General features: G+C 41.4%; 1 protein-coding gene across 1 annotated transcript; it reads left to right on the top strand.

The window, feature by feature from the left end:
- Window positions 1-835: 835 nt before the first annotated feature.
- On the top strand, window positions 836-25,149 carry LOC124060421 (phosphatidylinositol 4,5-bisphosphate 3-kinase catalytic subunit alpha isoform-like). Its single transcript, XM_046391373.1, has 26 exons — window positions 836-1,339; window positions 1,778-1,846; window positions 5,877-5,977; window positions 6,168-6,336; window positions 6,761-6,887; window positions 7,347-7,556; window positions 7,965-8,059; window positions 8,192-8,347; window positions 8,868-9,113; window positions 9,607-9,692; window positions 10,294-10,399; window positions 12,686-12,838; window positions 12,945-13,079; window positions 15,892-16,016; window positions 16,266-16,347; window positions 16,728-16,892; window positions 17,130-17,233; window positions 17,365-17,536; window positions 18,016-18,122; window positions 18,247-18,368; window positions 18,550-18,628; window positions 18,729-18,899; window positions 19,152-19,269; window positions 19,886-20,037; window positions 20,653-20,815; window positions 20,971-25,149. Exons 3-26 carry the CDS (start codon window positions 5,922-5,924, stop codon window positions 21,076-21,078), a joined length of 3,207 nt encoding a protein of 1,068 aa, XP_046247329.1. The 5' UTR covers window positions 836-1,339; window positions 1,778-1,846; window positions 5,877-5,921; the 3' UTR covers window positions 21,079-25,149.
- The last annotated feature ends 144 nt before the right edge of the window (window positions 25,150-25,293 follow it).

The following is a 25,293-nucleotide window of genomic DNA, read 5'->3' as shown; positions in this document are numbered from 1 at the left end:
TTTCCTGAAATTAGATTCTTCAGGACATAAACCCTGTCGAGGTCCCCCCGCCACCCCTTTCCCTCTTGGTACAGTCCATTTCCGATGCCACCGCTGCTGATTTGCATGGGTGGCAATCATGACACATTGTATAAATATGTTACACACCTCTGTGCGGCCACAGACCCGCTGGGAAAACAGCCGGACTGGCGTTGCGATGAATATGAGATAAGATATGGGCAAAGAAACGAAAGTGAGTCATAAAAGAATGTAGCCAGAATAAATACTACTACTACTACTACTACTAGTAATGATAATAACATGATGGTAGGATACTCATGGTAACATATTTAATCATATTGTGGCCTACTACACTGCCCTACATATTACTTGTTTAATTAAACTGAAATCTACCAAATCTACAAGTACTGTCATCGCAGCATGCGGTTGAAAACTCCAGAGGAGAAAAGCCAGACAGCTTTGAGTTAAGATTTTTTTTAGTCAGTTATATGTAAGAGTAAGTGTTTTTCTTGTATTGTACCTACACACCCACAGTATGTTTAGAAAATGTAGATATAGTTAGATATAGTCTACATCAGTAGACTCTTTACAAGTCAGTGCACTACCGCACTTATGATTCCAAAGTATAAATGTAGATTCCTTAATTTTATTATTTTATTTATCTCAGTTAATTAATTGCATTTTCTCTTGCCTTCACTCTGTGATTTGTACTGTTATAAAGTGTGATCTCTGGGGATCAATAATGTCTCTTATCAAATACTCAGCCAAAGTGTCCCGCCCTCAAACAACGACACGTGCGGCAGACCATCTAAAAACGTCCGCGAAATTCTGTGGCCCTGACATAACATTTGAATAAAAAAACAAGGTTTTGCGGTTTGACACACCGCTGAGTCGATGATTCACACACAGCTTCTCCCTCTGTGTGTGTGTGTGTGTGTGTGTTGGAGGAAGGGAGGAGGGCCCCAGACAGACAGCGTGGCTGCATTGCCGCAGCAAGACAACTTGTTCAGTCGACCAGCTGCTCGGCTGCTCAAAACATCCTCAGGTTGAGCCCTTCTGACTGGACATTTTGGACACATTTTCTCTAACTGTAGATCCTACAGCCCACAACACAAGAGGATTTATCACCGGCGTGGAGTCGCTACTGTCACAGATAGCTGGCACAGAGGCAGACAGACGACAGATAACAGCCTGCTTTGCCCGGCACCGGGAGCCACCAGCTGGCCGTAGGGAACCGGAGCGGTTGGCTAGCTGGAAGGCTGGCTAACTGGCATTAGCTTGGGAGAGCCTCTCAGACCAGCATCCTCAAGCACTTCTGCGCTGACGCCAACTCACAAGGGTAAGCTGCGATGCAAAATTAGCTATATTTATACCGTTTAGTAGACACATGGCGTGTGTTTAATGTTGGACGTGTATTTTCCAACAAGGAGATGACAGGTTCAGCGTTAGCCGTTAGCTAGTGAATAAGAGAGCTAAGTTAGCTAACGTTAACCACTACCAAACTGGTGGACATGAGTCGAAAAGATGTTTGCGGTAAGACAAGGCCGACATGGTTACACTGGTTGTTAACTGTATAGTTCACCTCATTGTTATGTAGGTAACGTCAAATGTATATATCATTTTATCGAGAGACCACAGTGCTGTTTTGCTGTCATTCCCAAAACACCGAACGTTAGCTAACCTAATGCTAGCCAGTGTGAATCACGCTACAGATGCTGACTCTGTCATGTTGTTTTCCTTTAATTTCCTCTCATCTCAATACATGTTTCTGTGACAGCGTAAAGATGGATTGAATCATGAAGGGAGGAACTGTCCCATCATCACAATAGGAGGGCTTCTCTCTTAGGTACGCTTCCAAAAATTTCTCTCTCCATATATCAATGTACTTTGGACTGTACAACAAATACATTTTATGTCCAGTGTTCTCTTCTTTTCTGTAATTGACAGTTGAAATTGCAGAGCTAATTTAATGGACGGTTGAAAATTGACGATGGTTTCACACGTGTTTTCTTAAAACCACATTTTTGTTTCATGAAGTGCAACTGGCCAAACCGTTTGCCAGTAACACATAATAAGCATTATGGGTTGTAGAGACCCAGCATACTGGATGTTGACAACCAATGGCCTCAAGCCTACGCAACTAATTGTGCAGCAATGTTTAAGTATTCAAAGCAAGCAAGTGTCCAGGCCAATGTTTCCTCACTACCCACATCCTGTGTTGTGAGGAAGCTTCCTCTTTGTCCTAAAGTGCTTAGCTGCATCCTGATCAGGATAACAGATCACAGAACTGCTCAATGGGTGGTTTGTTCTAACTCAGGGTTTTCTGTTTTAGCTTGTTTTTGTACATATTCAGTGCTACCCCTCTTTGTAAATTGAGCTGGTTGTTTTTCTTTCTCAATGACTAGCAATTTCATGCATTTTTGTCCCAGCCACAGCTCTTAACTTCAGCTGGGTGGATGGTTTTCCATCAGTTTGAGGATTAATGTCAAAATTTCAGAGGGCAAGATGCTCTCTTTTTCACCCCATTGCTACTTATGCATCATATAGCCATCCATCCATTCACCCCCTGGATGCTTAAATTTGTCAGTTTTGTATTTGCATCAATGCAAGCAGAGTGGCCAAGGCACCCTTTTCCTTTGCAGCTACCTCCACCTGCCTGATAGTCAGATCAAATAACTGTTTCATATTGGCATGTTTTTGAAGTTGATCAAAGGAATATGCAGGTATAAGACTTGTCATTTCTGTATGTCAATTTGAAGACAGGCAATATAGCTGTGTCAGTCTCATCTATGGCTTCTCTAATTTTGTGGCGGTTTTCCTGGGTGTCGCACGTGAAGGCAATGTCCCCTTTCTTAATCGTACCTACAAAGCTCTGTTTGGATTGGTTGCTCTTGTCCAACCACGGAAACATCTGTCACTGAGCACATCACCAAGCCTATTGGAATGGCTTGAGGAAAAAAGAAAAAGGCTCTGACCTGTTGGTGGAGATTCAGAGGCTAAAGTGCTCCAAAGCCAGCAAGGAGATTTAAACCTGCCCGCATGTCATAAATATGTCCTAATTAGTCAAAAATCCCCTAAACGTTTCCAAAGTCTGGTGCGGGAGGGCATCCTTAACTGCATCATTTGATCAGGCACCCATGGGCAATGTTGTCAAGTGCCTAGCCCCCTGGTAGATAGAGCTGGGGGACATGAAAGTAATATTGCTTTTTTAAAATCAGATAAGACATAATGTGGTTTTCCTTTTATTATATTTCCAGACCTTAAATGTTTGTACTGCTCTGAAAGTTTGCACTACAGTTAGGGTATGCAATGTCTTTAACATATTTGAGTGCTCTAGTAAGTGAAATGAACAATACAAGATTGAACCTGCTGGGCCACAGTATCCTTACACTCTTTGTTAATGATTATTTATTTCTCAGAAAGTATCCGCCTTGCGTAGTTGCAATGATTAGATAAGATATGGTATGAATGCACCAGTAGTTTGTTGAGTTGTTCATGCAAGGGTTACAGTGCTGTAGGTTAATGTATGAGTAATCAGTGATGGGTTCTCTGGATTTCTTTGTTATTTTAAGTATAGTTTTGCATATTCTTATGAAGTTGTTTTATAGCTACCATAGTGTACACAGTAAATATAGTCAAGAGAGAACAGCTTTTTTGCAATTTGCAAGAGCTTTACTAATGAAGAAGAAGAAGAAGAGCAACATATCACTCTCCATACAGTAATGAGTGAAAGATCTAAAGCCTTATGATTATATAATGATAATATTTCATGGTTTTCTTCTCATCCTTATTGCTTTTCTGAGAATTGTTTATGGCCATAAGTTGGCTGAAGGTTAAAGAAAGCATTATGTTGTAATTTTCTAAAAGCCCACACAAACACATTCTTTCCCATCACTCTGTCAAAATCTGCAGTTGAGTCACTGTGTTGTTTTTGTGTTTCTGAGTGTTCACCCTGAGCAGTTGTGACAATGAAATCCCCCATGACCCTGCTGTTTCCGAGTACCCCATGACAGATAATTGAAGGAGCGAATTTTGAGCGGTAGAAACACAGCAAAAACTGGCAAACACTTATTTTGGCTGATTTTCCCTTGTGAGATATTGTTTTGGTGATTTTGCACAAAATCCAGTAACAAGTACACATACTAAGGTACCAAGTTGGTCATGGGTGACATTTCATGATCTTTTTGTTTGTAAGGTGTGTAACATTTATTATGAATGTCAAAATAATTTTAGAATAAAAGTTTATTGTTTCGAAAACCATAATTGCCAGAACAAATCACCTTTGACCTGCTTTGGACCTGTATCTGAACAGAGACTCTTACAAAAAGGAATTTTATTTTCAGTATTTATCTGTTGCTGTGGAAGGTAAAATATTTCATAGTAGTACACTTTTTTAAATGTTGTATTAGTGTACATTCATCCTCTTTAAATATGAGCAGTTAGCAGGGATTATAAGACGTGAATATTTTAGAGAGATATGACTGACTTTTATTCCATCACCCATCGCTGTCAAGATCGTCCTGTGAAATGAAACTCTCAGACTTTGTTGTAAAAGAACTGTTTTGATTTACCAGAAGGTCATTCTGTCCTCGGGTTTAGGTCCCATTTTAGGCCTTTACAGTATACCAGTGGCCTGCTCAGTATAAATACAACTCATAGTAGTCTTAATGTGCTAAACTAAGCGTTATGATAACCATTTTACGACCCCCCCCCCCCCAAAAAAAAATGAAAGACTTGCCGGAATCAATTACCATTTAGATCCACTTTTGTTCTCATTGAATTGCTGAAATAAAAGTGTTGGCAGTGATTCAGAGGTCTGGAACAAGTCTGGGCCTCTGGGCCTCCCCTTCACTGACCAGTGTTGCATGCAGGTCTAACAGGCTTTGGTGTACAAAGATGAGCTCATATCCTTATATTACTAAGCAGTTATTGTTATAATCTTCTATAATCTTATAGTTGGTTTTGGGAATAGTTAGAATTGCATTCAGCATTAATTCTGCTAAGACACGATTATGTGTGTGAGTAATATAAGTGTCATATGACATTATTCATGGTCAAATCTGAGAGGATTAATCGGCATGGCTTGTGGTGAAGTTTTTTGTTTTGTTTTGTTTTGATTTTGCTAGCATTGATCTCAGCATTAGAGTATGAAAACTCTGAAAAACATAAACAACATGTATGACATAAACATGTATGAAAACATAAGTGACTTCTTATGTCTTTGCATGAAGTGTCAAGTGTCGAGCTAAGCACTGTTCAGCACAAGAACCCATTGAAGTCTGAAGGGGCTTGTTGGATGGACTGGATGGGATCTGAACAGAAAGATGGTCAATATCAGATGCATAAACAGCTCATTTACGTCTGCTCTTGTCTGTCAACTAGTCCAGACAGAAGCTGGGTCTCTCTCAGGACTGTGCCACATAGTGGTGCTGAGTTATCACCAGGAAATGATGATCCAGATTGAAGTTTGACTTGCTAACAAATCAACTGTTTTTTTTCACAATTGATGCTTTAAATGTAGGAGATGCAGCAGTGATGTTACAGACACTGGGGCAGTTGATTGGAACAGGCAGTGCAGGTCAACGTCAGCCTGCCATGGTCACTGTGTGGTTGATTGAACATGCTTGTTCCCTTTAACTCAGTGGGCACAGCTGAGCCTCAGCCACAACAAGAAGACAGGACTGAATGTACTGTGGCTCATACTAAGCCGAAAGTCATCAGATTTGTCACTGGGCAACTTTTTTAAACGAGACGTGGTTGTAGTTTTTTACAAAAAAACAATATTTCTTTTAATGGTTATTGTTATTTAATGGTTAGTCACAAGGCTATGAGATGATGCTATGAGAGTCAGGTCTTAAATTGTTGTTATGTTGTAGGTTGTGCTCTGCAACTCAACTGTGTGACTGAGCTGGGAGAGGAAGATGCCTCCCAGGCCGTCCTCAGGGGAGCTATGGGGCATCCACTTGATGCCTCCCAGGTATGATGCACCGGATTTATGTTTCACTTTGTACACATGCATTGATGATTACTAATTATTGTTAATACAAATAAAAAAATCTCCCAAATCCACATGCCTGCGTATTCCTAATATCTATTGTTCATTTATTGTTGTTACTATATTATTTAGTTTCTGTATTCCTTACTGGATGTGATGTCATTGACTGCAGGATCCTGGTGGACTGCCTGCTGCCCAACGGGATGATTCTGACCCTGGAGTGTCTCCGTGAGGCCACGCTCATCACCATCAAGCATGAGCTGTTCAAGGAGGCCAGGAAATATCCCCTCCATCACCTCCTGCAGGAGGAGACGTCCTACATTTTTGTCAGTGTTACACAGGTAAGAACTGTTGGCGTCATTAGCCGGCAAACATGTCCATCTGCATAAGTAAACATAATGGAAATGCATTATCGAAAGTGTCATGGAATGACCCCAGACAGCTGTTCATTTGTCAGAACTGCAATAGCCGTTGATAAAAAAAAAGCACAAAAGCCATGTTTCTGAAACTGTACTTGAAATATATCCAGTTTGTTCCTGATACCAATTTGTTCTCACTCCTGCTTGCCGCTTTACAAAATGTGATACATATTGCCTTTGGAAAATACTACTCTGTGTATAAAAACAACACCATGCTTTTCCAAAACATCCACCCAAACTGCAGGAAGCCATCAGCTCTTAATTCAGCTTAATCTTTCATGAAAAAAGAAATGAAGTAGTTTGAACACACTGGCTCTGTTTTTTTTTCTTTTTTTCCTGCCTGCAGGAAGCAGAGCGGGAGGAGTTCTACGATGAAACCCGGAGGCTGTGTGACCTCCGACTCTTCCAGCCCTTCCTCAAGGTCATTGAACCAGTTGGCAACAGAGAGGAAAAGATCCTCAACAGAGAGATTGGTGAGAGATTCTTCTTGTCGGAGAGCTTTTGGTTCTGTTGTTTGTTTCGTTGTTTTGTTAGAACTTGTGATAGTGTTATGTTATTATTATTGTTCAGTTAAAAGGAGCTGTTTTTCTTCAGAATAGCAAAATAGTAAAAGTAAATGATTTTTATGCTGTGCATATATATGTTATTTTATTTATGTTTGATCTAAATATTGTTGATTGTTTTTTTTTTTTCATTCAGTAGAAAAGACTGAAGAAGCCCAGAAATTTCTTTGAATTACTACTGTTCAGCAGAAGCAAGCTAAACCAAAGCTACTTCTAGTTTTTTGGATTACTGCTTTGTATGTTTTAGAAAACTGCAGTAGACAGGAAGACATTATTTGTTGTGTCTCAAAATGGAGCCAAAGTCGCCTTAGAAGACTGATTTAAAAAAAAAAAAAAAAAACCCACTGGCTCTCTTTTCTGTTCTGGCAGGTTTTGCAATTGGTATGCCTGTGTGTGAGTTTGACCTTGTGAAGGACCCCGAGGTTCAGGACTTCAGAAGAAACATCCTGAATGTTTGTAAAGATGCTGTGGAGCTGAGGGACGCCAGCGGGCCACACAGTAGAGCGCTGTATGTTTACCCACCCAACGTGGAATCCTCACAGGAGCTTCCCAAACACATCTACAGCAAACTGGACAAAGGTAGGCAACAGCTTTAGTCCGTCTGTTGTTCAGTGTGGAATCTAATGAGCATCAGGGGAAAAGAGAAAAACAAGAATCCTTGGGAATAGAAGGTGTACTTCTTTTTATTTTTTGGTTGTTTGATTAAACTTCTGAGTAACAAAGTACTTAAATAGGAGCAAGAAAATGAACATGTTAACCTTCCATCAAAACAATACAATACAGTACTTGCTTGCCATTCTTTACAATGGACAGGAGCTACACTAATGAGCACTTCAGTCAATTCATTGATTGAAATGCTGTTAGTGTGATGCTACTGTATTAAAACAATACATGGAAAGGAAGCTAGCAGGATATTGTTTCCTGGGTTTCTGCTTGAGTAAAATTAGATTTATTGATTCTGTTTTTTCTGTCCGTCTCTATTTGTAGGTCAGATTATTGTTGTGATTTGGGTGATTGTTTCTCCAAACAACGACAAACAAAAGTATACATTGAAGATCAACCATGACTGTGTGCCTGAACAGGTGGGGTGCATATATTATAAAATGAATTAAGTCATAAGCCACACTGTACCCATCATTTTTGCTCATTCAGCGTGAGGGAACTGATTGTACCTTAGTCTAATGTCAGCTGTCTGCGTGTATCATGTCCTAAAGGTGATAGCAGAGGCCATTCGTAAGAAGACACGAAGCATGTTGCTGTCTCAAGAGCAGCTCAAAATGTGTGTTCAGGAATATCAGGGTAAATACATCCTCAAAGTTTGTGGCTGTGATGAGTACCTGCTGGAAAAGTACCCCATCAGCCAGTATAAGGTAAGAGACAGAAGGACAAAAAATATGTTTTAATACATGGAAAAAATATAAGAAAAATCATTTTTAAAGCTAGTAATTATTTTCTTTAGAATTTAATTTATTTATATGGAACATTTGAATGGGTGAAGAGTTAGTTCATTGGCTCAGAGACTAGAATTAGCAGGCATATTTGGTGGCTGTCTGCACAGAAGCCCATCAGACAGTGTTCTCACATGGAAAAGGTGTATGAAAAATTGACAGGTGGATCATGACAACGGGGCCTTTTGATAAATCCATAGATCAATTTTCTGAACCTTTATTAAAACACCAGAACAGATTCATTACGCACGGCGACGAGTCCAGAGAAATTTCATGTGAGCAGGTCAAAGTAGAACAAAGTGTCACTGTTTGCTTTACAGTCACGCTGCAGCTGCTGGAAAGTGAACAACTGGCATCACTGACTCACGGTGTAACTCTAGTTGCTCTGTGTACTTTTGTTCTAACTGTCCTCCTCTGTGATACTTCTTCTCTCTTCTTCTAGTATATCCGCAGTTGCATCATGCTGGCCAGGATGCCTAACCTGATGCTCATGGCTAAGGACAGCCTGTACACTCAGTTGCCTACAGATAACTTTGTCATGCCGTCATACTCGCGACGCATCTCCACGGCGACGTCCTACATGAATGGTGAGGCAGCTGCCAAGTCTCTGTGGACCATCAACGGAACTCTGCGAATACGAATCCTCTGTGCCACCTATGTTAACGTCAATATACGGGACATAGACAAGGTGGGGATGCACAGTGCTTACAGGAATGTGTCACAGTACACGTTAGTCTAACACTTTAGTCTTACATGGATGGTCGAAGAATTAGGAGGAATAATCCTTTAGTAAAAACTGTGAATGGTGTTTATTGTGTTTTTTTGGAGGTACATTAATAAAATCAATATATCTGATATAATAAAGATTTGCTCTTAAGTCATATCAGTTAAATGTTTTTTCAGCCCACTTCCTGTTCAAACAAACACTCATTGTCCAGGTTTCATGTCAACACAGACTTTTAGGGAAAAGTAGTTCTGGTATCTCATCTTGTCATGCTGTCATGACTCATTTGTGTAAATGTGACTCTCATGCCACTGATCAAGTGTAAAGATCATTCAACCCGACAGCTGTTACAAACCATTATTTATGTACTGCTGAGATGGGTTGTCCAACTGGCCATCCGCTTATCAATGTTTTTGTGAAGATGTGTCACATTTTTTATTTCATATTTTACCTGCAGATTTACGTGAGAACAGGCATTTACCATGGAGGTGAACAGATGTGTGACAATGTCAACACACAGAGAGTACCCTGCTCTAACCCCAGGTAACACATTACAGCAAGCCTTAAATACAGGACCATTTAATTATTGTAGTGACTTCACTTGTGTAGAGCTTTATGGAATGTAGTTGATACGGCAGTGTGAGAGTCGGTATTTCTACAGTGAAAAGTAAAACCAGAAAAAATTACATTAAACAAAGAGCGATAAATCAATTATGGTACCCAGTAATGGAAATAACTCCTGAAATAATAATTCAGATAGTTTACACTGCTAATTTACTTTAAGCATTTTTACACTGGTGGATAAAGGTAACAGTTTAGTACTAACTAGTAACACTAAACTTCTGTATTACATTACTGTTAAACCTAAGCCTTGGTACACTCTTACACCCCTGGAGAGGCATGAGGAATCCTGTGTATGTGACTTTGTAAATGTTATTGCTCAAAGTGTAGGCTCAACTCGGCTTTGTGGAACAGCAGTGTGGAACAGTTCTTTTCAGTTTTTGATCCTTTGACCCAACTCTGTAAAGGTCCTCTTTTTGGTGATTGAAGCTTGGCCCTGTTGGCCTGTAGTTGAGATTGATACCCGTCATTTTTTGTTGATCCTGGTCACATAAATTATTGCAGTGTCTCTTTTGTTCTACAGGTGGAATGAGTGGCTCACCTATGACATGTACATCCTAGACATACCTCGTGCTGCCAGACTCTGCTTGTCCATCTGCTCTGTCAAGGGCAGGAAGGGAGCCAAAGAGGTAGGATAGAAAGCAGTGTGGGAAATGACTCTGCAGTGCAACTTCAGTTGGCAGGAAGTTGGACATGGAAAAACAGGAAGTGTCTTACTAGACTATTTGGATATCATGCTTCCATATTTTAGCAGATGGGATCAATTATGGAAAAGTGAAATACTTTGACCTACAGTTTTGATGGAATTAAGTGGTACATTTTATGTCATTTTGTGATTTTGAAAACACATACATATTATGGAGGACCAACAAACCAAATGTGAGCTCATGATAGCCAAAGGAAACTAATAGCTGACCATACAAATACCAATAAGAGCATGTGCTTTATTAGAGCATAGACAGGAGAGACAGTGCTACACAGTCTAAAGATAGCAGAGGGTGGATGACCTGCTTGTGTCTAAATCTTTTAACACTGGCATATTAGCCCGTCCTGGAGAGCTTTCTATGGTATATATCCCTTGTGTGTGTGTGAGAGAGAGAGAGAGAGTATCCAGCATGTGGTGGTGCTGGCAGATGAACCTACCCAACTCGGTGTGTCAGTCTGTCCGAGTATATGTGTCCAAGGTGAATGGAAGCTGTGGTGTCGTCTTTGGTCCTGTTTAATTACTAATCAGCCACTGGCATTGTGGTGACAGAGAGCATCAGCAGAGGGGACTTTTCCATTCATGTTAGAACATGTTTTGCTGGTTCCTTGTTATGAAAGGGGGTAGTTATTCACTCTCAAACTCCTATCAAAGCATTTGAACACAGAATACTCAGATAATGCAAACCGCCTGTTTTTACTCCCAAATTGTTGAAAAAATGTTGTGTGTGTTTTTTGTGCATTGGGTCTAATACTTGTAAGAGACACCCACACTGATTGATTTTTCTTCCATCTCTCTGAGGTGGGAAAGCAGGGAGAGAGGGAGAGGGAGAGGGAGGTGTGAGTGTGGAGTGTGTAGTGTATCAATGAGTGCCAGACGCAGATATTGTAACAGACACCAGGGGTGAGTCCTGTCTCATACTGCGCCATGCCAGGTTGAGGTCAGGTTAGCGGATGCTCTTTCATGCCCCGCTTGAATTAAAGATAAACATTTCTCTACAGCAGCTTTTTGTGCCAGCACGCACGATAAAGGGGTGCATTTTGACTGGCTGTCGGCATGTAACTCAGTCTGTCCATGTCACACTCTGCTCCATCGCTGACCCTTAGTGAAGACTCACTCTGAAGATCAAGATGTTATCGTACTGCTGCTGTTTACATCTAAAGATAAAACTGACTCAATGATTTTACTATTTGCCATAATCAGTAATCTCATAATCAAGCAGTTAGAAAGGTCTTGTCCAGAGTTTAACTGAAAGTTCTGCCTGTAGTACTATAACTATTAACAGGCTGTGCTGTCATATATGCCACAAATCTACAACAGAAGACTGGCATCCATGCTTACGTCAGTTACTTTAACTGGGTTCCTTATGAAACCCTGTAAATCAAAATCAGTTAGAAAATTTAACTTAGGTTTATGTTTGCGTTATGTTAAAATTTGTTAAGCTAAAAAAGTTGAGGGAAACCCTGAGCGATGGAAGGTTTCATCGGAATGAACTGTGCGTGATGAGTTTAAATGTGAGTTCAGCAGATTGTTGGGAAAGTCAGCAATGAGTCTGGCTTGACTGAGCAGACCAACACTGAGTTATCAATACTAATTTGTTCAAGGATCAAGGATCAAGGAACTTTTATTGTCATACCAGCTCGCATTTACATGCTTATGGTACGAAATTAGGACTCGGGAGCAATAGGAAGGGTATAAAAAAATATGAAATGAAAAGTTGAATAAAAAAATAGAAATATAAGCTAAGTAAACAATACAATATAAAAAAACCAAAAACCAAAAAAACTAAACATTCTGAGAAAAATAAATAAATAAATAAGAAGCCAGTTTAGCATGTGACGGGTCGTTGACGGGTCGTTGACGGGTCGTTGACGGGTTGTCTGTGGTTTCACTTGGCTTAAGTACCCTTTTTGTGTTTATTATAGCTAATGTCTAACTAATTAACTAACTAACTGACTAATGTCAGTGTTGTCTGGACTTTTTTCTGAGTTGGTGCTTTTAATGTGTTCTTAGCATAAGGAGACGATCACGAGTTCACATACTTCTACACTGCGAGTCCCAGAATATGTTGTTGTTAAAATCCTTTTTAATTCAAATGTATGCACCATATGGGTTCATGTCTGTTTTTTTTTTTCCCTCCCATGAGCTTCTCACATCAAGCCTAATTACACTTCAATCATACCGCAATCATCTCTATTGTGTTTTCCTTTAGGAACATTGTCCACTAGCTTGGGGTAATATCAACCTGTTTGACTACACTCATACTCTGGTGGCCAACAAGATGGCTCTGAACCTCTGGCCTGTCCCTCACGGCCTTGAAGACCTTCTCAACCCCATCGGAGTCACTGGATCCAACCCTAACAAGGTATTCAAGTGCAGAAGAGTGTATTCAAGTGCATGAAACGTAAAAGGTTTGTGAGATGCTCTAATTCACACAATTCGATGATGTTCTTTTAATCTCCCTCGTCCAGGAAACCCCATGTCTGGAGCTGGAGTTTGACCACTTCAGTAGTTCAGTCAAATACCCAGATATGAGTGAGGTAGAGGATCATGCAAACTGGACCATCTCAAGGGAACTGGGGTTTAACTACAACCTCTCTGGACAGGTAATAACCGGGTTAACAGTCTAACACTAACCAGTGGATGGCTGTAAAAAATCCAACAATGGGTTCATGAATTTTGATTTTTAACAATGTATGTACTTGTGTACATGTGTACTTGTGTCCACAGACTTCAGTTGCATTATGGATTAACTCATTTATGTTTTGAAACACACACACTTAATTAAAGAAATGTCTGTTAAGGTGCCATCTCAAAAGGAGCTCGCAGGTGTGAGGTTGCATGAACGTAACGTTAAAAACACTTTTAAAACATACAGTGTATACGGAGATGCTTGGGGAAGATGAGGTAAGATATTAATGAAGGTGTTTTAAATTTCACCTTTAATTAGACCCAACTGTGGCGTGAGATATTTTGACATTGAGTTATGAGGCCCAAATGCAAGGTGTGGCTGTGTCCTGGCTAAAGGCTTTACATGTAATGAACTGATCTCCTAAATTAGTTGCGATGTGTGATAGTGTGCAAGTAATGTGAACCGATATGCGTGTTATGCAAGCCAGCATGTGTAATTAAAATGTAGTATCACAACATGCAGCAGTGCCAGTTGGCTGATTGGTTAGATGTCGATGAATGTTGTTGCAGTTTTGTTTTATTTTTCAAATAAATTAATTTGAGTACACTGAGGTCAACAAGTACAATACAGTTTACTATAAAAAAAAACCTATTGTTGACTTAAACCTTGTGAACTGAGTTGGCCCCAACGCTTTTCACTCTGTAGTTCCAGTATGCGCTATTGTGTTCAGTTATTTATTAAGGTGTTGGTGGTGATGTCTTATCAGATTTCTAGATGACGTCTGGCATGAGAACCGCGACTTGTTGTGATGATGTGACTTGTGGTCACAAATTATTCTGCCACATGAGAGGATGTGAACAGTGTGAGACGATGTGTTAAGATATTCATGACGTGTGTCAAATGTGAGGAGTGGCCACCTCAATATGTGATGTGGCAAGAATATCATCCAGCTTGAACCTGACCAGAAAATAATCCGATCTCATGCACAATTAAAATAAAAATGAACGGCATATTTATACAGTCAGAAAACAGACTTGGTTTGGCGAAGGAGGATGACTCGACAGGGGATGATAGAGCTTTTCTGCAGGTGTTGTGCTCTTGGCAAGGGGTGATGGTCAAAAGGGAGAAGCTCAGATTCAGGATTTTCAGGTTGTCAGGATTGTTAACAATCTGAGCCTTAGGCCACAATTATACTTTCCACATCCATGAGTACACTATGGCCCATGTGAATGCATTTCGCCATCTGAAGGTGTAGCATTGACTGTGCGGATGCTCGCGCACATCTTTGTGATGTGTGGGCTGTTATGCTGCAAAAGCACCCACCACACATACCCTGTAGAAGAGAGGCTGCGAGAAGAGATCCGCCGCTATCCTCACCTTTACAATTGTGCCTTAAAACAATAAAAGAAAATGGAAACGTGTATAACAATTGTTGTAGGGAAATTGCCGAGACCAGTTTCAGTTTCTCTTCCTGGCAGCGGATTCCAGAGTACCACAGCTGTCTGTGTAGTATATTAGGGCCTTTATACTGAATGCACACTGCACCTGGCTGTTTTTTTTCTGCAACATAATATTTTGTGTTTTTCAAACAGTCCTGTCATGAGTGGAGAGTTGAGAAGAGGACAGAGGGGGTGGGACATCAGCTGCTGTCTTTGCCTCAGCCCCCTCTTCTTGTTCCTTCTGCATCTTCTCTGTCATCACTCACTTAAATTATCCTTACAGACGATCTCACAGCAGACCTCCTGTCATTAACGTGTATTTATGTTTGCTTGTCTGACAGTATCTTGCTCTTGATCTCATAAAATAATGATTTTATCTGCAGTTCAGTAGCTTGTGATGTAATGACTGCTGGTCAACATGGTATTCATATTAGTCTGATGACAAATATGTAGATGAGAGCAATCTTAGTGTGCCTGTATTAAAACACGGTGACGATGATCACAGAGAGCAGGACGGGGCAGAACGAGGTTTAATGAGCTGTCTACTTACATCTCGCTAACTACAGACAAACAGGAAAACTTAGTTGTGAAGATGAAGTCAGCAAAGGAAATGTATCATTAAAAATTCATTTCAAGTCAATAGCCAGTGAATGCAGGCACTTTAATCTATTCCCAAGTGAATTTCATGCTTCAGAGATGCGTACCGCCTTGACAAAAACAGACTTGGACAATTATTTGAACACAGCTTCTCATTTTGCCGACTCTGAAACATGATTCCATTCTCCAGAGTTTCCTGAGTGAAGGGAATACTAAACGTGACAGTTAAGTTAAGGAGTACTGCTGGCATAACTGAGTGAACTGAAACAACTCTGGTTATTTCAGTTCACTTACCTTGTGCACTGTTTTAGATCTGCTGTTAAACATTTGGCCTATGGTGGATATGTTGGAATAAATTAAATAAAATGATCATACCAGAGAATATACAGCAAATCGACATGCATTTAGTGCCTCTATTACAAGTCACTCAGGACCGTGCAGTGTAGATTTAGGAGTTAAGTTTAGTACGGTGTATTAAGAAATTCCTTTATCTGTAACTCAAGTTGTTTGAAATGCTTCATTAATAGTAATGCGTCTGATAATGTCCCAAGATATAGTTATTGCTTGCATTGCCTGGCTGAATATTCAGATATTATATTATTATATTATATTTGTTTGATAAGCACAAACGTCCTATGATGCAAAAAAAATGGTAATAACATGTTTTATGGTGTGTTTTATTACAGAGTAAATGTGGGGAGGGTCTTGTGTGCTAACCTGAAAGACATATTTCCCTCCGTTGACTTTTAGAGCAACCGTGTGGCCAGAGATCACGCCCTGACAGAGAGCGACACCGAGCAGCTGAGGCAGCTGAGTAACAGAGACCCTCTGTCAGAAATCACTGAGCAGGAGAAAGATTTCCTCTGGAGACACAGGTAACCTCCCAACCAACAAATATACACTTGTATATTGTATATGTATGTGAGTCAATGCAATTTTATTTGTGTAAGTTAATGGCTCAAACATTTGTTCATTTTTTCTTTTCTAAATTGTTTCTCCTAAACTTCCATTTTGTTTAAATTAAAAAAAAAAAAAAAAGCCAGAATGTACTTCTGGGATTAACTGTAACCAGACTCTGAATGCTGCGTACTTCAAGTAGGCTCGCCTTTCTCTTTCTCTACAAGGCACTACTGCATGAACATTCCTGAGATCCTTCCCAAGATCCTTCTCGCTGTCAAGTGGAACTCCAGAGATGAGGTAGCACAGGTAAAGAATGACATGACCGTTTCATATCTGCATTTTATATAAACACGTCCTTGTAAAAGAGGAACAGACTTGAAGAACGCCGCTCAGCTCAGATTGTCCGGCTTGTAAGTTCCAAATGCAAAATGTGTTGCAGTAAAGATTTATCCAGTTTACTCTACTCATGTCAGCGTCTTTTTGTTTTTCAGTTTGAATGCATGCTTCCTTAAAAACACTTTAGCTAACAGGACTGCAAAAAATGTAGTTTTGTTTATTTTGTTTTTGTTTCTTTGCGTATTTGTTGAAAAAATATGTTCACTCAGTTGTAACTGTGTAGCAGATACATTTAGATGTATTAGTATATGATAAGTGTCATCTCATGTTTCTTGGTTCTCGTGTCCCAGATGTACTGTCTGTTAAAGGAATGGCCGTCTATCCGTCCTGAGCAGGCCATGGAGCTACTGGACTGTAACTATCCAGATCCCATGGTCAGACACTTTGCTGTACGCTGCCTTGACAAATACCTGACTGATGACAAACTGTCCCAGTACCTCATCCAGCTTGTGCAGGTAGGTCTAAAGGAAAGTCAGGGATGTTGAACCTCCGTGTCCTTGGCTGTCAGTCTTATAAAGCAGTTTTTGTTTGGCCTCTGACTCTGTGGTCTGTGATGCCTCACACTGCATTAGGTGTACAGAGACTCCAAGATGGGCAGACATCATACAGTCTGAAATCCAAACATCCTCTCTCTGTATCTCCTCTTGCTCCCTCCTTCCAATCTTTCCGTCCTCTCTCTCGTCCTGTTTTAGGTATTAAAATATGAGCAGTATCTCGACAATCCCCTGGCCCGTTTTCTCCTCAAAAAAGCCCTGACCAATCAAAGGATAGGACATTTCTTTTTCTGGCATCTCAAGTGAGTCACCATCCACATGGCTTTCCTTCATGTTCATGTACTTTTCTTTTCTCTGTGTCTTCTTTGAAAGCTGAAAACTCCTCTTGACTCCCTATTTGTCTCCCCCTCTTGTCTTTGTGGCTCCTTCGCAGGTCAGAAATGCACAATAAAACAGTGAGCCAGAGGTTTGGGCTGCTGTTAGAGGCTTACTGCAGGGCCTGTGGCATGTACCTCAAACACCTCAGCAGGCAGGTAGAAGCCATGGAGAAGCTCATTAACCTCACTGACATCCTTAAACAGGAGAAGAAGGATGAGACGCAGAAGGTAAGAAGGAGCAGCACACTTGTACACGCATGAACATATGGCTCACATATCAAAATTGTGGGATGTAATGTGCGATACAATTTGTGGTGGTATTGATATTGATGCGTATTTATTTAAGTTGCTAACATTTAAAATTGAAGTCTGGGCACACTTGGGCAAAGAAAGGCTTCATTGCAGTGCCTCACAGACATCATGCGTGTTTATGCACCTGCATGTTTGTAGATGGAACATGCTAAGGGGCACACAGGCCCCACTTCGCTGTTACTGTTTATAGTGCTATAGTACTGCTTATAGTATCAAGTCCCACAGTACAGTAAGCATCAGTGACACAGCACATAGGAGAAGGTGATTCTGAAAATTCTGCCATTTTTAGAATATTTCTTTGTGCTTGCATGCGTGTGTATGTGGGTGCGTGCACACACACGTATGTGCAAATGTGCACTTGTGTGTTGTTGTTTGTGTGTGTGTGTCTTGTGGAGGTCCAGATGCGGTTCCTTGTGGACCAGATGAAGAGACCGGACTACATGGATGCTCTGCAGAACTTCACCTCTCCTCTCAACCCTGCACACCAACTGGGAAACCTGAGGTCAGAGGCAATATGTGTGTGTGTGTGTGTGTGTGTGTGTGCATGCATGCGGATGTGTGGGTGTGTATATGAATTAGTGGGAGTGTGGTTAGCAGATCTACATTGTTCAGTAACTTGTTCACAGGTTAGATGAATGCAGGATCATGTCATCAGCCAAGAGGCCGTTGTGGCTCAACTGGGAGAATCCTGACATCATGTCGGAGCTACTCTTTCAGAACAATGAGATAATCTTCAAAAATGGAGATGGTAACACACAAGCCTCTATCTCAAGCATGTAGTATTGTTAGTGACTTCCAAAACATGACCACATTTCCTATTTCCCAAGACGAAATGGGAAAACTTGACTTAAAATATTTTTCTCTCTCTCTCTTACCACTGCGTGCCACTGACCCTGTAACTGTCTTCGTTGTCTGTGTTTGTGTTGCAGACTTGCGGCAGGATATGCTGACACTGCAGATTATTAAAATCATGGAGAATATTTGGCAAAATCAGGGACTGGACCTGCGGTACTTCTCTCCCTCCTGTTACTTCAAAGTATACTACTCTCTCTCTCTTTCCTGCCTCAGTGTACAGGGCTAAGAAAACCTGTTTTGTGTGTGTCTCCAGGATGCTTCCCTATGGCTGCCTGTCATTAGGAGACTGCGTGGGTCTCATTGAGGTGGTTCGCAGCTCTCACACCATCATGCAGATTCAGTGTAAAGGAGGCTTGAAAGGAGCCCTGCAGTTCAACTCAAACACTCTGCATCAGTGGCTCAAGGACAAGAACAAGGGCGAGATGTGAGCTCCTCCCTCCTGGTGTTATTTTTATATTGGACAGTATAGAACAGTGTCCATTAGAGTGCAGTAAAGAAATGTCTTTTGGTTGTTGTTTAGAGTTACACCCCATTCATTTCTGTTTCTGTGTTCAGTTTCATGTATACACTTTATTTAGTTAGAATGCAAACACTTTCTCCTGTTTTAAGATCTTTTTTAAACATAAAATAGTTGGTGTCACAGCTTACTGGTGTGTGTGTCTGTGCATCTGTGCAGGTATGATATGGCTGTGGATCTGTTTACGAGGTCCTGCGCTGGCTACTGTGTAGCCACATTTATCCTTGGGATAGGAGACAGGCACAACAGCAACATTATGGTCAAAGATGATGGACAGGTAAGCCGCAAGTGGACGCGTACACAGCACACAGTTTTGGCTGTGGATGGAGCAGATACAGTGTGTGTTAACACTGTATAGACATACAGAATTAGAGATATGATTGATATGTAACCACGTGTTTGCATGAGCACACACACAACCTGCACAGAGTTTCAGTCCTTGTCAGTTAGGAAAGGTTCACATGCTGTGATTTCGGTGTGCAGGCATTCAGAATCAGAATTCCTTTATTTATCTCCGAAGGGAAATTCCTCTTTCCATTGGTGCTGATTATCAGCAGCCCTGCACCCACATGTGTAAGGCGACGCTGACGATGTTCCTTGAAATGTTGCTTATTCACCTTTTGAATCTTATTCTTAGATATTAATGAGGTTTTGGCTTTCCTGTCCTTCCAACAGTGTTCATAATTTCCTTATTTTCTTTGTAGAAATTACTTTGATTGGTACACTGGGCTGATTTTCATTTGTTGCTGACCAGTGTTTGTTTAATATAATGAACACGTTTAAGCCACTCATCTTGATATATTCACTGAAAGATTGGTGTCGATGTTTTGTGTTTTCCTGAGCGTCCCTACACTTTAATTTTGTGCTTCACTCTTTGTTCTGCTCTCGTCCAGTTGTTTCATATAGATTTTGGCCATTTCCTGGATCATAAGAAGAAGAAATTTGGCTACAAGAGAGAGCGAGTGCCCTTTGTACTGACGCAAGACTTCCTCATCGTCATCAGCAAGGGGTCCCAGGAGTGTGCGAAGACCAAAGAGTTTGAGAGGTACTGCAGCATCTTACTTCTTCTTTTCTCTCATCATTTTTTTTCTCATTTTATTTATTTATTTTTTTATCTACTTAACTGCATGTTGGTTGGTTTGTGGTCTGGTGTACCTCCAGCATGTGGCTTTTCTAGTCGATTCACGAGACACATGAGAGGCCACAACAAAGGTTTCCAGTTGGGCTAATCTTTACAAGATGACATTATTGTCATGTTTTTTTCTTTTGGAAATATAATGAAATGACAGAGTTTTGAGCTTTTGTCGTCACAGTACAGACTTTCTTTCCCTTGCAAAGCACAGTGCCTACATTTGAGTAACACTTACTTCCCTCAGTACCTTTTAGCTCAAGTTGCCTAAGTGGCTGAAGTATGAGAAGATCTTTGAGAAGTCTGTGGGATTATTTTGCATCACATAGCGATTGGCTGCTCTCCATCCTGTCTCTCTTTAATCTTGTAGTGTTTTTCTGATCAAAACAAACTCGTGGAACTCTTGCCTGAGTCTCGTAGGACAGTTTGTGAGCAACGATTACTTTCTTTCTTCTCTTGCTGTTGCTGTGACTTCCCTCCACTGCAGGCGCTAAACAAATTAGCTGGATTTTCCCTTCCTTCTCCCTCCAGGTTCCAGGAGATGTGTTATAAAGCCTACTTGGCCATCCGGCAGCACGCCAACCTCTTCATCAACCTGTTCTCCATGATGCTGGGCTCTGGCATGCCTGAGCTGCAGTCATTCGATGACATTGCCTACATTAGGAAGACGCTGGCCCTGGAGAAAAGCGAACAGGTTAGCAGGGCTTTCTCAGTGCTCACATTCATTCTGCTCCGAACTCATTTTTGGGGTCTTTAAGTAGTCTCAAGTCTCACATTTAGGCCTCTTCAACCTCTTCTAGTTTATCTCATCTATGTAACGATCTCTTTTGTTTTACCTGCTTTGTGCAGGAGGCGTTGGACTACTTCATGAAGCAGATGAACGATGCTCACCATGGAGGATGGACCACCAAGATGGACTGGATATTCCACACAATTAGACAGCATGCATTAAACTGATCTCAGACAAGCAAAATCCAGCAGTCCCTCCCTGGACTGTTTACTTCAGTCAGCTGCCTGAATTCGCGTCTTTTGAGGAATTTCAGTTCGTCGTCACCGCAACTGCAACAAACACCTCACTGATTACAGACGATTTTTTCAGCTTGATTTATTTATTTTTATTTTATGACACCAGCATCATTACTGTTTATTTAAACGAGGTCCCTGTTTTTCTGCATTTTCTTGCCATTATCATCTTCCGTGTTGTTTGGTCTTGATGATGCCCCTACACCACCTTCTGCCTGCTCTTCATCTGTGAGAGAGCCTTGTCCTCAAGCCCTGGTGAAGATGCCCCCTGCTGGCCGATGCCTGTCTTGGCTGCTATGCTTCCGTCGGACAACTGAGGAAATTTCCACCCCTTACTGTGCTGCTCTTGCAGGAAAATCACAAGTTAAATGTAGCTACAAAGTAAGTTCAGCTTGCTGCCCTTCTGCTGTAGTAGTGCTGCACTGTGGCTCCACCCCAGAGAGGAGGTGCGTGGGGAAGCCTTTTTTCTTTTCATCTGGTCCCTGCTGAGAAGACAGCGGCCACAAGGAGTTGTCTAAATTATCTTACATTCTACAAGTGTTACTCAAATGTATCGCACAGTGCAGGATTACCGGAGTACGAGGACTGATGTGATGGCGACCACAGCGCAGCCGTGCCCTTCTGAGCTGATCTGGGGTCAGCTTTTAACACTTTGTGAAATTTCAAAGCTCAAAAAACTGTGGGAGAGTGTCTGGGTGGTTTTGCACAGCGCTGCAGTCTCCCACGGCCCCTGTGAAAAAGCACTCCGCCCCCTTGGGAACATTTTCTGGTGGTGCAGCTTTAGACGTTTGAATAAACTTCAGGGTGATGATGCCTCTCCATCAAAAACTAAAAAACAAAAAAACAGCACTTAGAAATACCAGAATAATCTACAGATTTATTATGACTTTTTAAATTTATTTATGTATCATAGTTTCTTTCAGTCTCTACACCCCAACTCTACTCTCCAGGAACATTGTTTGTGTAAATACATTTGCGAATTCCTTTTGTGTTTACCTTCCGAACACGAGTTCAGCAGCTTGGAGTTTTGCTCCTGTTCTTTTTTTGTTTTGTTTTTGCTGCCTCCGTCACTTTTAAGCCCTCATTAGACCTTATCAGTAGTGGCCCTTTGGCTACTTTGCAGCCCTACTTGGAATGTTAAAAGATTTAATGTGTTTGGGAATGCATAATGGCAAGAGTCGAAAGTGCCAGTCTCACATTTTATGAATAATGGGACCTATTTTAAGCCCCTGGCTGTCTGCTTTGACGGCGAGCAGAGGCCCAGGGGAACGTCTTCCTGTTGATGAAATGCCTTGGCGTCACAGCACAACACTCCACAACACTGCACACTGCTGAAGTCCTGCAAACTCTTCCTGAACAAGCTCCAGTACGCAAACCATCTGCACTATGAACACGAAAGGCATGAGAAGAGAAGTTGGCTTTGGCCTTCATTGTGTATTATTTGTGTTTCTAGTCAGGTTAGGTTGATGGTCTTTAGCACGTCCCCCGCCTTCAAAATGTTGACCCATGGACAAAGTGCATTTCATCTTGTGTTTCTCACAAACTTGGTGGATATTTTAATCCATTGAGCCCATAAGACTTCAGACAGTATTTTAGCTTCTACACAGTTTAAATTTTACTGATTTCCACCCCACCAAAAAGACATTTGAGCAGCACAGTGAAATGTCAGCCTCTGCAGTGAGTCAAGCGGGTGAGATTTAGTAACAAGAGGAATTTGAACAGCTGTTTCCAAGTTAATTGGATTGTTAAAAAGTGGGACTGTGTCGCTTGTTAGGTCAGGAGAAAGACGGTGACATGATGAATTGTTCCTCTGTTAGCCGCTATGAGCGACAGGCTAACGCGTGTGGTTTTATACGGGGGGCTAAAGGTCGGAATCACATTTCGCTGGATTGTGTATGCGCCTCCATGTTTAAGGTGAATCATCAAAAACTATGTGAATGTTTTACAGAAGGAGAAAAGAGGATTTTTAGTATAACATCCATGAAGGTTTCACAGTGTGTTTAAAGGTGACTACAGCTGTCCGGGCTCATTTTCTCAGATATGCTTTCTGAGTTTCTGGCTCTGAGAGGCAGTGCTTCACTGCGGACAGGATGCAGTATTTTCTGAGCAGCCTCGCGAGCCCCCTGACGTCCTCACAGTGTACCTGTGACGGCAAACGGCTAAACGGTCGTCTTGGCAACGCTACAACGTGAAGCTGAGCTGGAGGAGGAGGAGGAGGAGGTCTGCACTTTGCCAGTTTAAACCGCTGATTGTACTGAAAAGCCAAAGTCGTGGTTTGTTCTGATGGGGCGCACGCGCGTGACGTCACTCACGCCATCGCAGCATTGATGGGCAGAATGTAGTGAATCGCTAACGTGGACCTTATGTGCGTCTCCCGTGTCGATGCGGTGCCAGCACACATGCAGTACGGCGGGTTTCCCAGCAGGGGGCTCTTCTGCGTCGTTCTTTCTCTTTCTTCAACGTGCCAAATCAGGCGTCGTGCATTAAGGCACATCAGTGACGTACTTTAAAAAATGAAAAGAAAAAAAAAAGTTGGGATGTGCACTTAAAAAAAAATCTTGTTGTCAATGCCTTTTTGTCTAAAAGGACTCTGTAAGAAGAAAGTTAGCCTAGTGTGCATGTTCCTCAAGCAGCATAACCTACCTACATACTGTATGATGTACATTTTGGAGCAGCGTGTATGGACACTTGCAGTCAAACCTTTTGCTATGGGAGGCTTCGTGTGTGACAAACCTGTAGTGTTGTTATCTTTAATGTCACACGTGTGTGCGCGCGCGCCCACGTGCACCTCTGGGCTTTCTGTGCGGGTTGCAGAGCTTCATTGGCAGGCCCCAATGAAAAGCCCCACTGTGTATGTAGCGTCCGTGAGTCCGTGTGTGAGGACTCTGAACTGATGAAGCGATGGTGTCTCTAAATGTTTTGTAAGCCTTTTTTTTTTTACCCCCTTGTCTGTGCCAGAGAAGAAAAACAAACTAAAAGCTGCATTTTTTTGCATTGTTTGTAAGGAAACAAACGAGAGGAAACCGAGAAACTTTTCATACATGAGTTGTAAATGTTTTACTTGAAATGCCACGAATCGGAACCACAGCTGTTTTTCGTTTGTTTGAAGTTGGGATGGGAGGAGGGCGTTTACGCTCTGTTTAGTACTTATTGTGATTGTGTGTATTTAACTGTATGTAAGCACTGAAGGTTGAAGAATCGTGTACAGCCTGTATGTTTGGCAGTAAATGTTGTCGATGCCACAGTCCTGAATTTCAGAGTGAAGGCTCAGTTACTTCTTCAAATACTGAAGGGACTTTCTTTGCGTTCAGATTTCTAAGATCAGGTGCAGAAGTATGAAGAAGCATGCGATTTAATGAGATTTAATAATCACCTTCAGCCTCAAAACCACAAGAACGTCTGGAAGCGAAGTGAAAGTCCTCACGTCTTCTCGGAGCTTGTTTGTTTGTGTCTCCAGGTCTCCAGCTTTGGCACAGATTCGGTGCTGGGATTAGTTGTTTTTCCTCCCTTAAGTGAAGCCCGTAATGGCACATGTGCTTTGCCCCTTTCAACTAAAAAGAAAAGCTCAACAGTGAAAACTCGTGCACATTTTTCCAGGCCATCAACAGTCTGCAGGAGTTCTCACATCATGAGTGAGAAGGAAGGAAATCTTCATCCATTCGCTCTTCACTTTGCAAACGCACTCACGTGATCTGAGTTGAGTTTCCAAGTGAGCAAAACAACGTGAACATGAAAACAAAATGCAAATCAATGCAATATCAGTGCAGTCAGTCCTGCTCTTGTCAATCGTCCGGTCTTTGTTCTAAGGTGTTTCCTGTTACTGTTGGACTGGCATTCACATTACTGTGTGTGTGTGTGTGTGTGTGTGTGTGTGAATACTGGCTGAGTAAATTCAACTGCAGATCTCCTTTTGTTCCTTGGGTAAAGCAGTTGCTGACGATCCTTAACTACCGAAAGCCTTTGAACCGAGTGAATGTCCAGGGTTCTGAACTCTCGCAGGAAATTTAAAAAAAATATATCAGCATTTCATCAAAGAACAATTATGAATAATCATTTAAATTATTGATCACTTGTGGACATTTTTGGTGTTTCTTAAATGAGCCAAACGTTCAGCGTTGCGTGGTTTCATGTTCTTTTCTGTATGCAGTG

Source organism: Scatophagus argus, chromosome 6 (assembly GCF_020382885.2).
Source record: "Scatophagus argus isolate fScaArg1 chromosome 6, fScaArg1.pri, whole genome shotgun sequence".
NCBI classification, from domain to species: domain Eukaryota; kingdom Metazoa; phylum Chordata; class Actinopteri; family Scatophagidae; genus Scatophagus; species Scatophagus argus.
The sequence above is the reverse complement of the archived record's forward strand: the minus strand, read 5'-3'. Positions and strand labels throughout refer to the sequence as shown.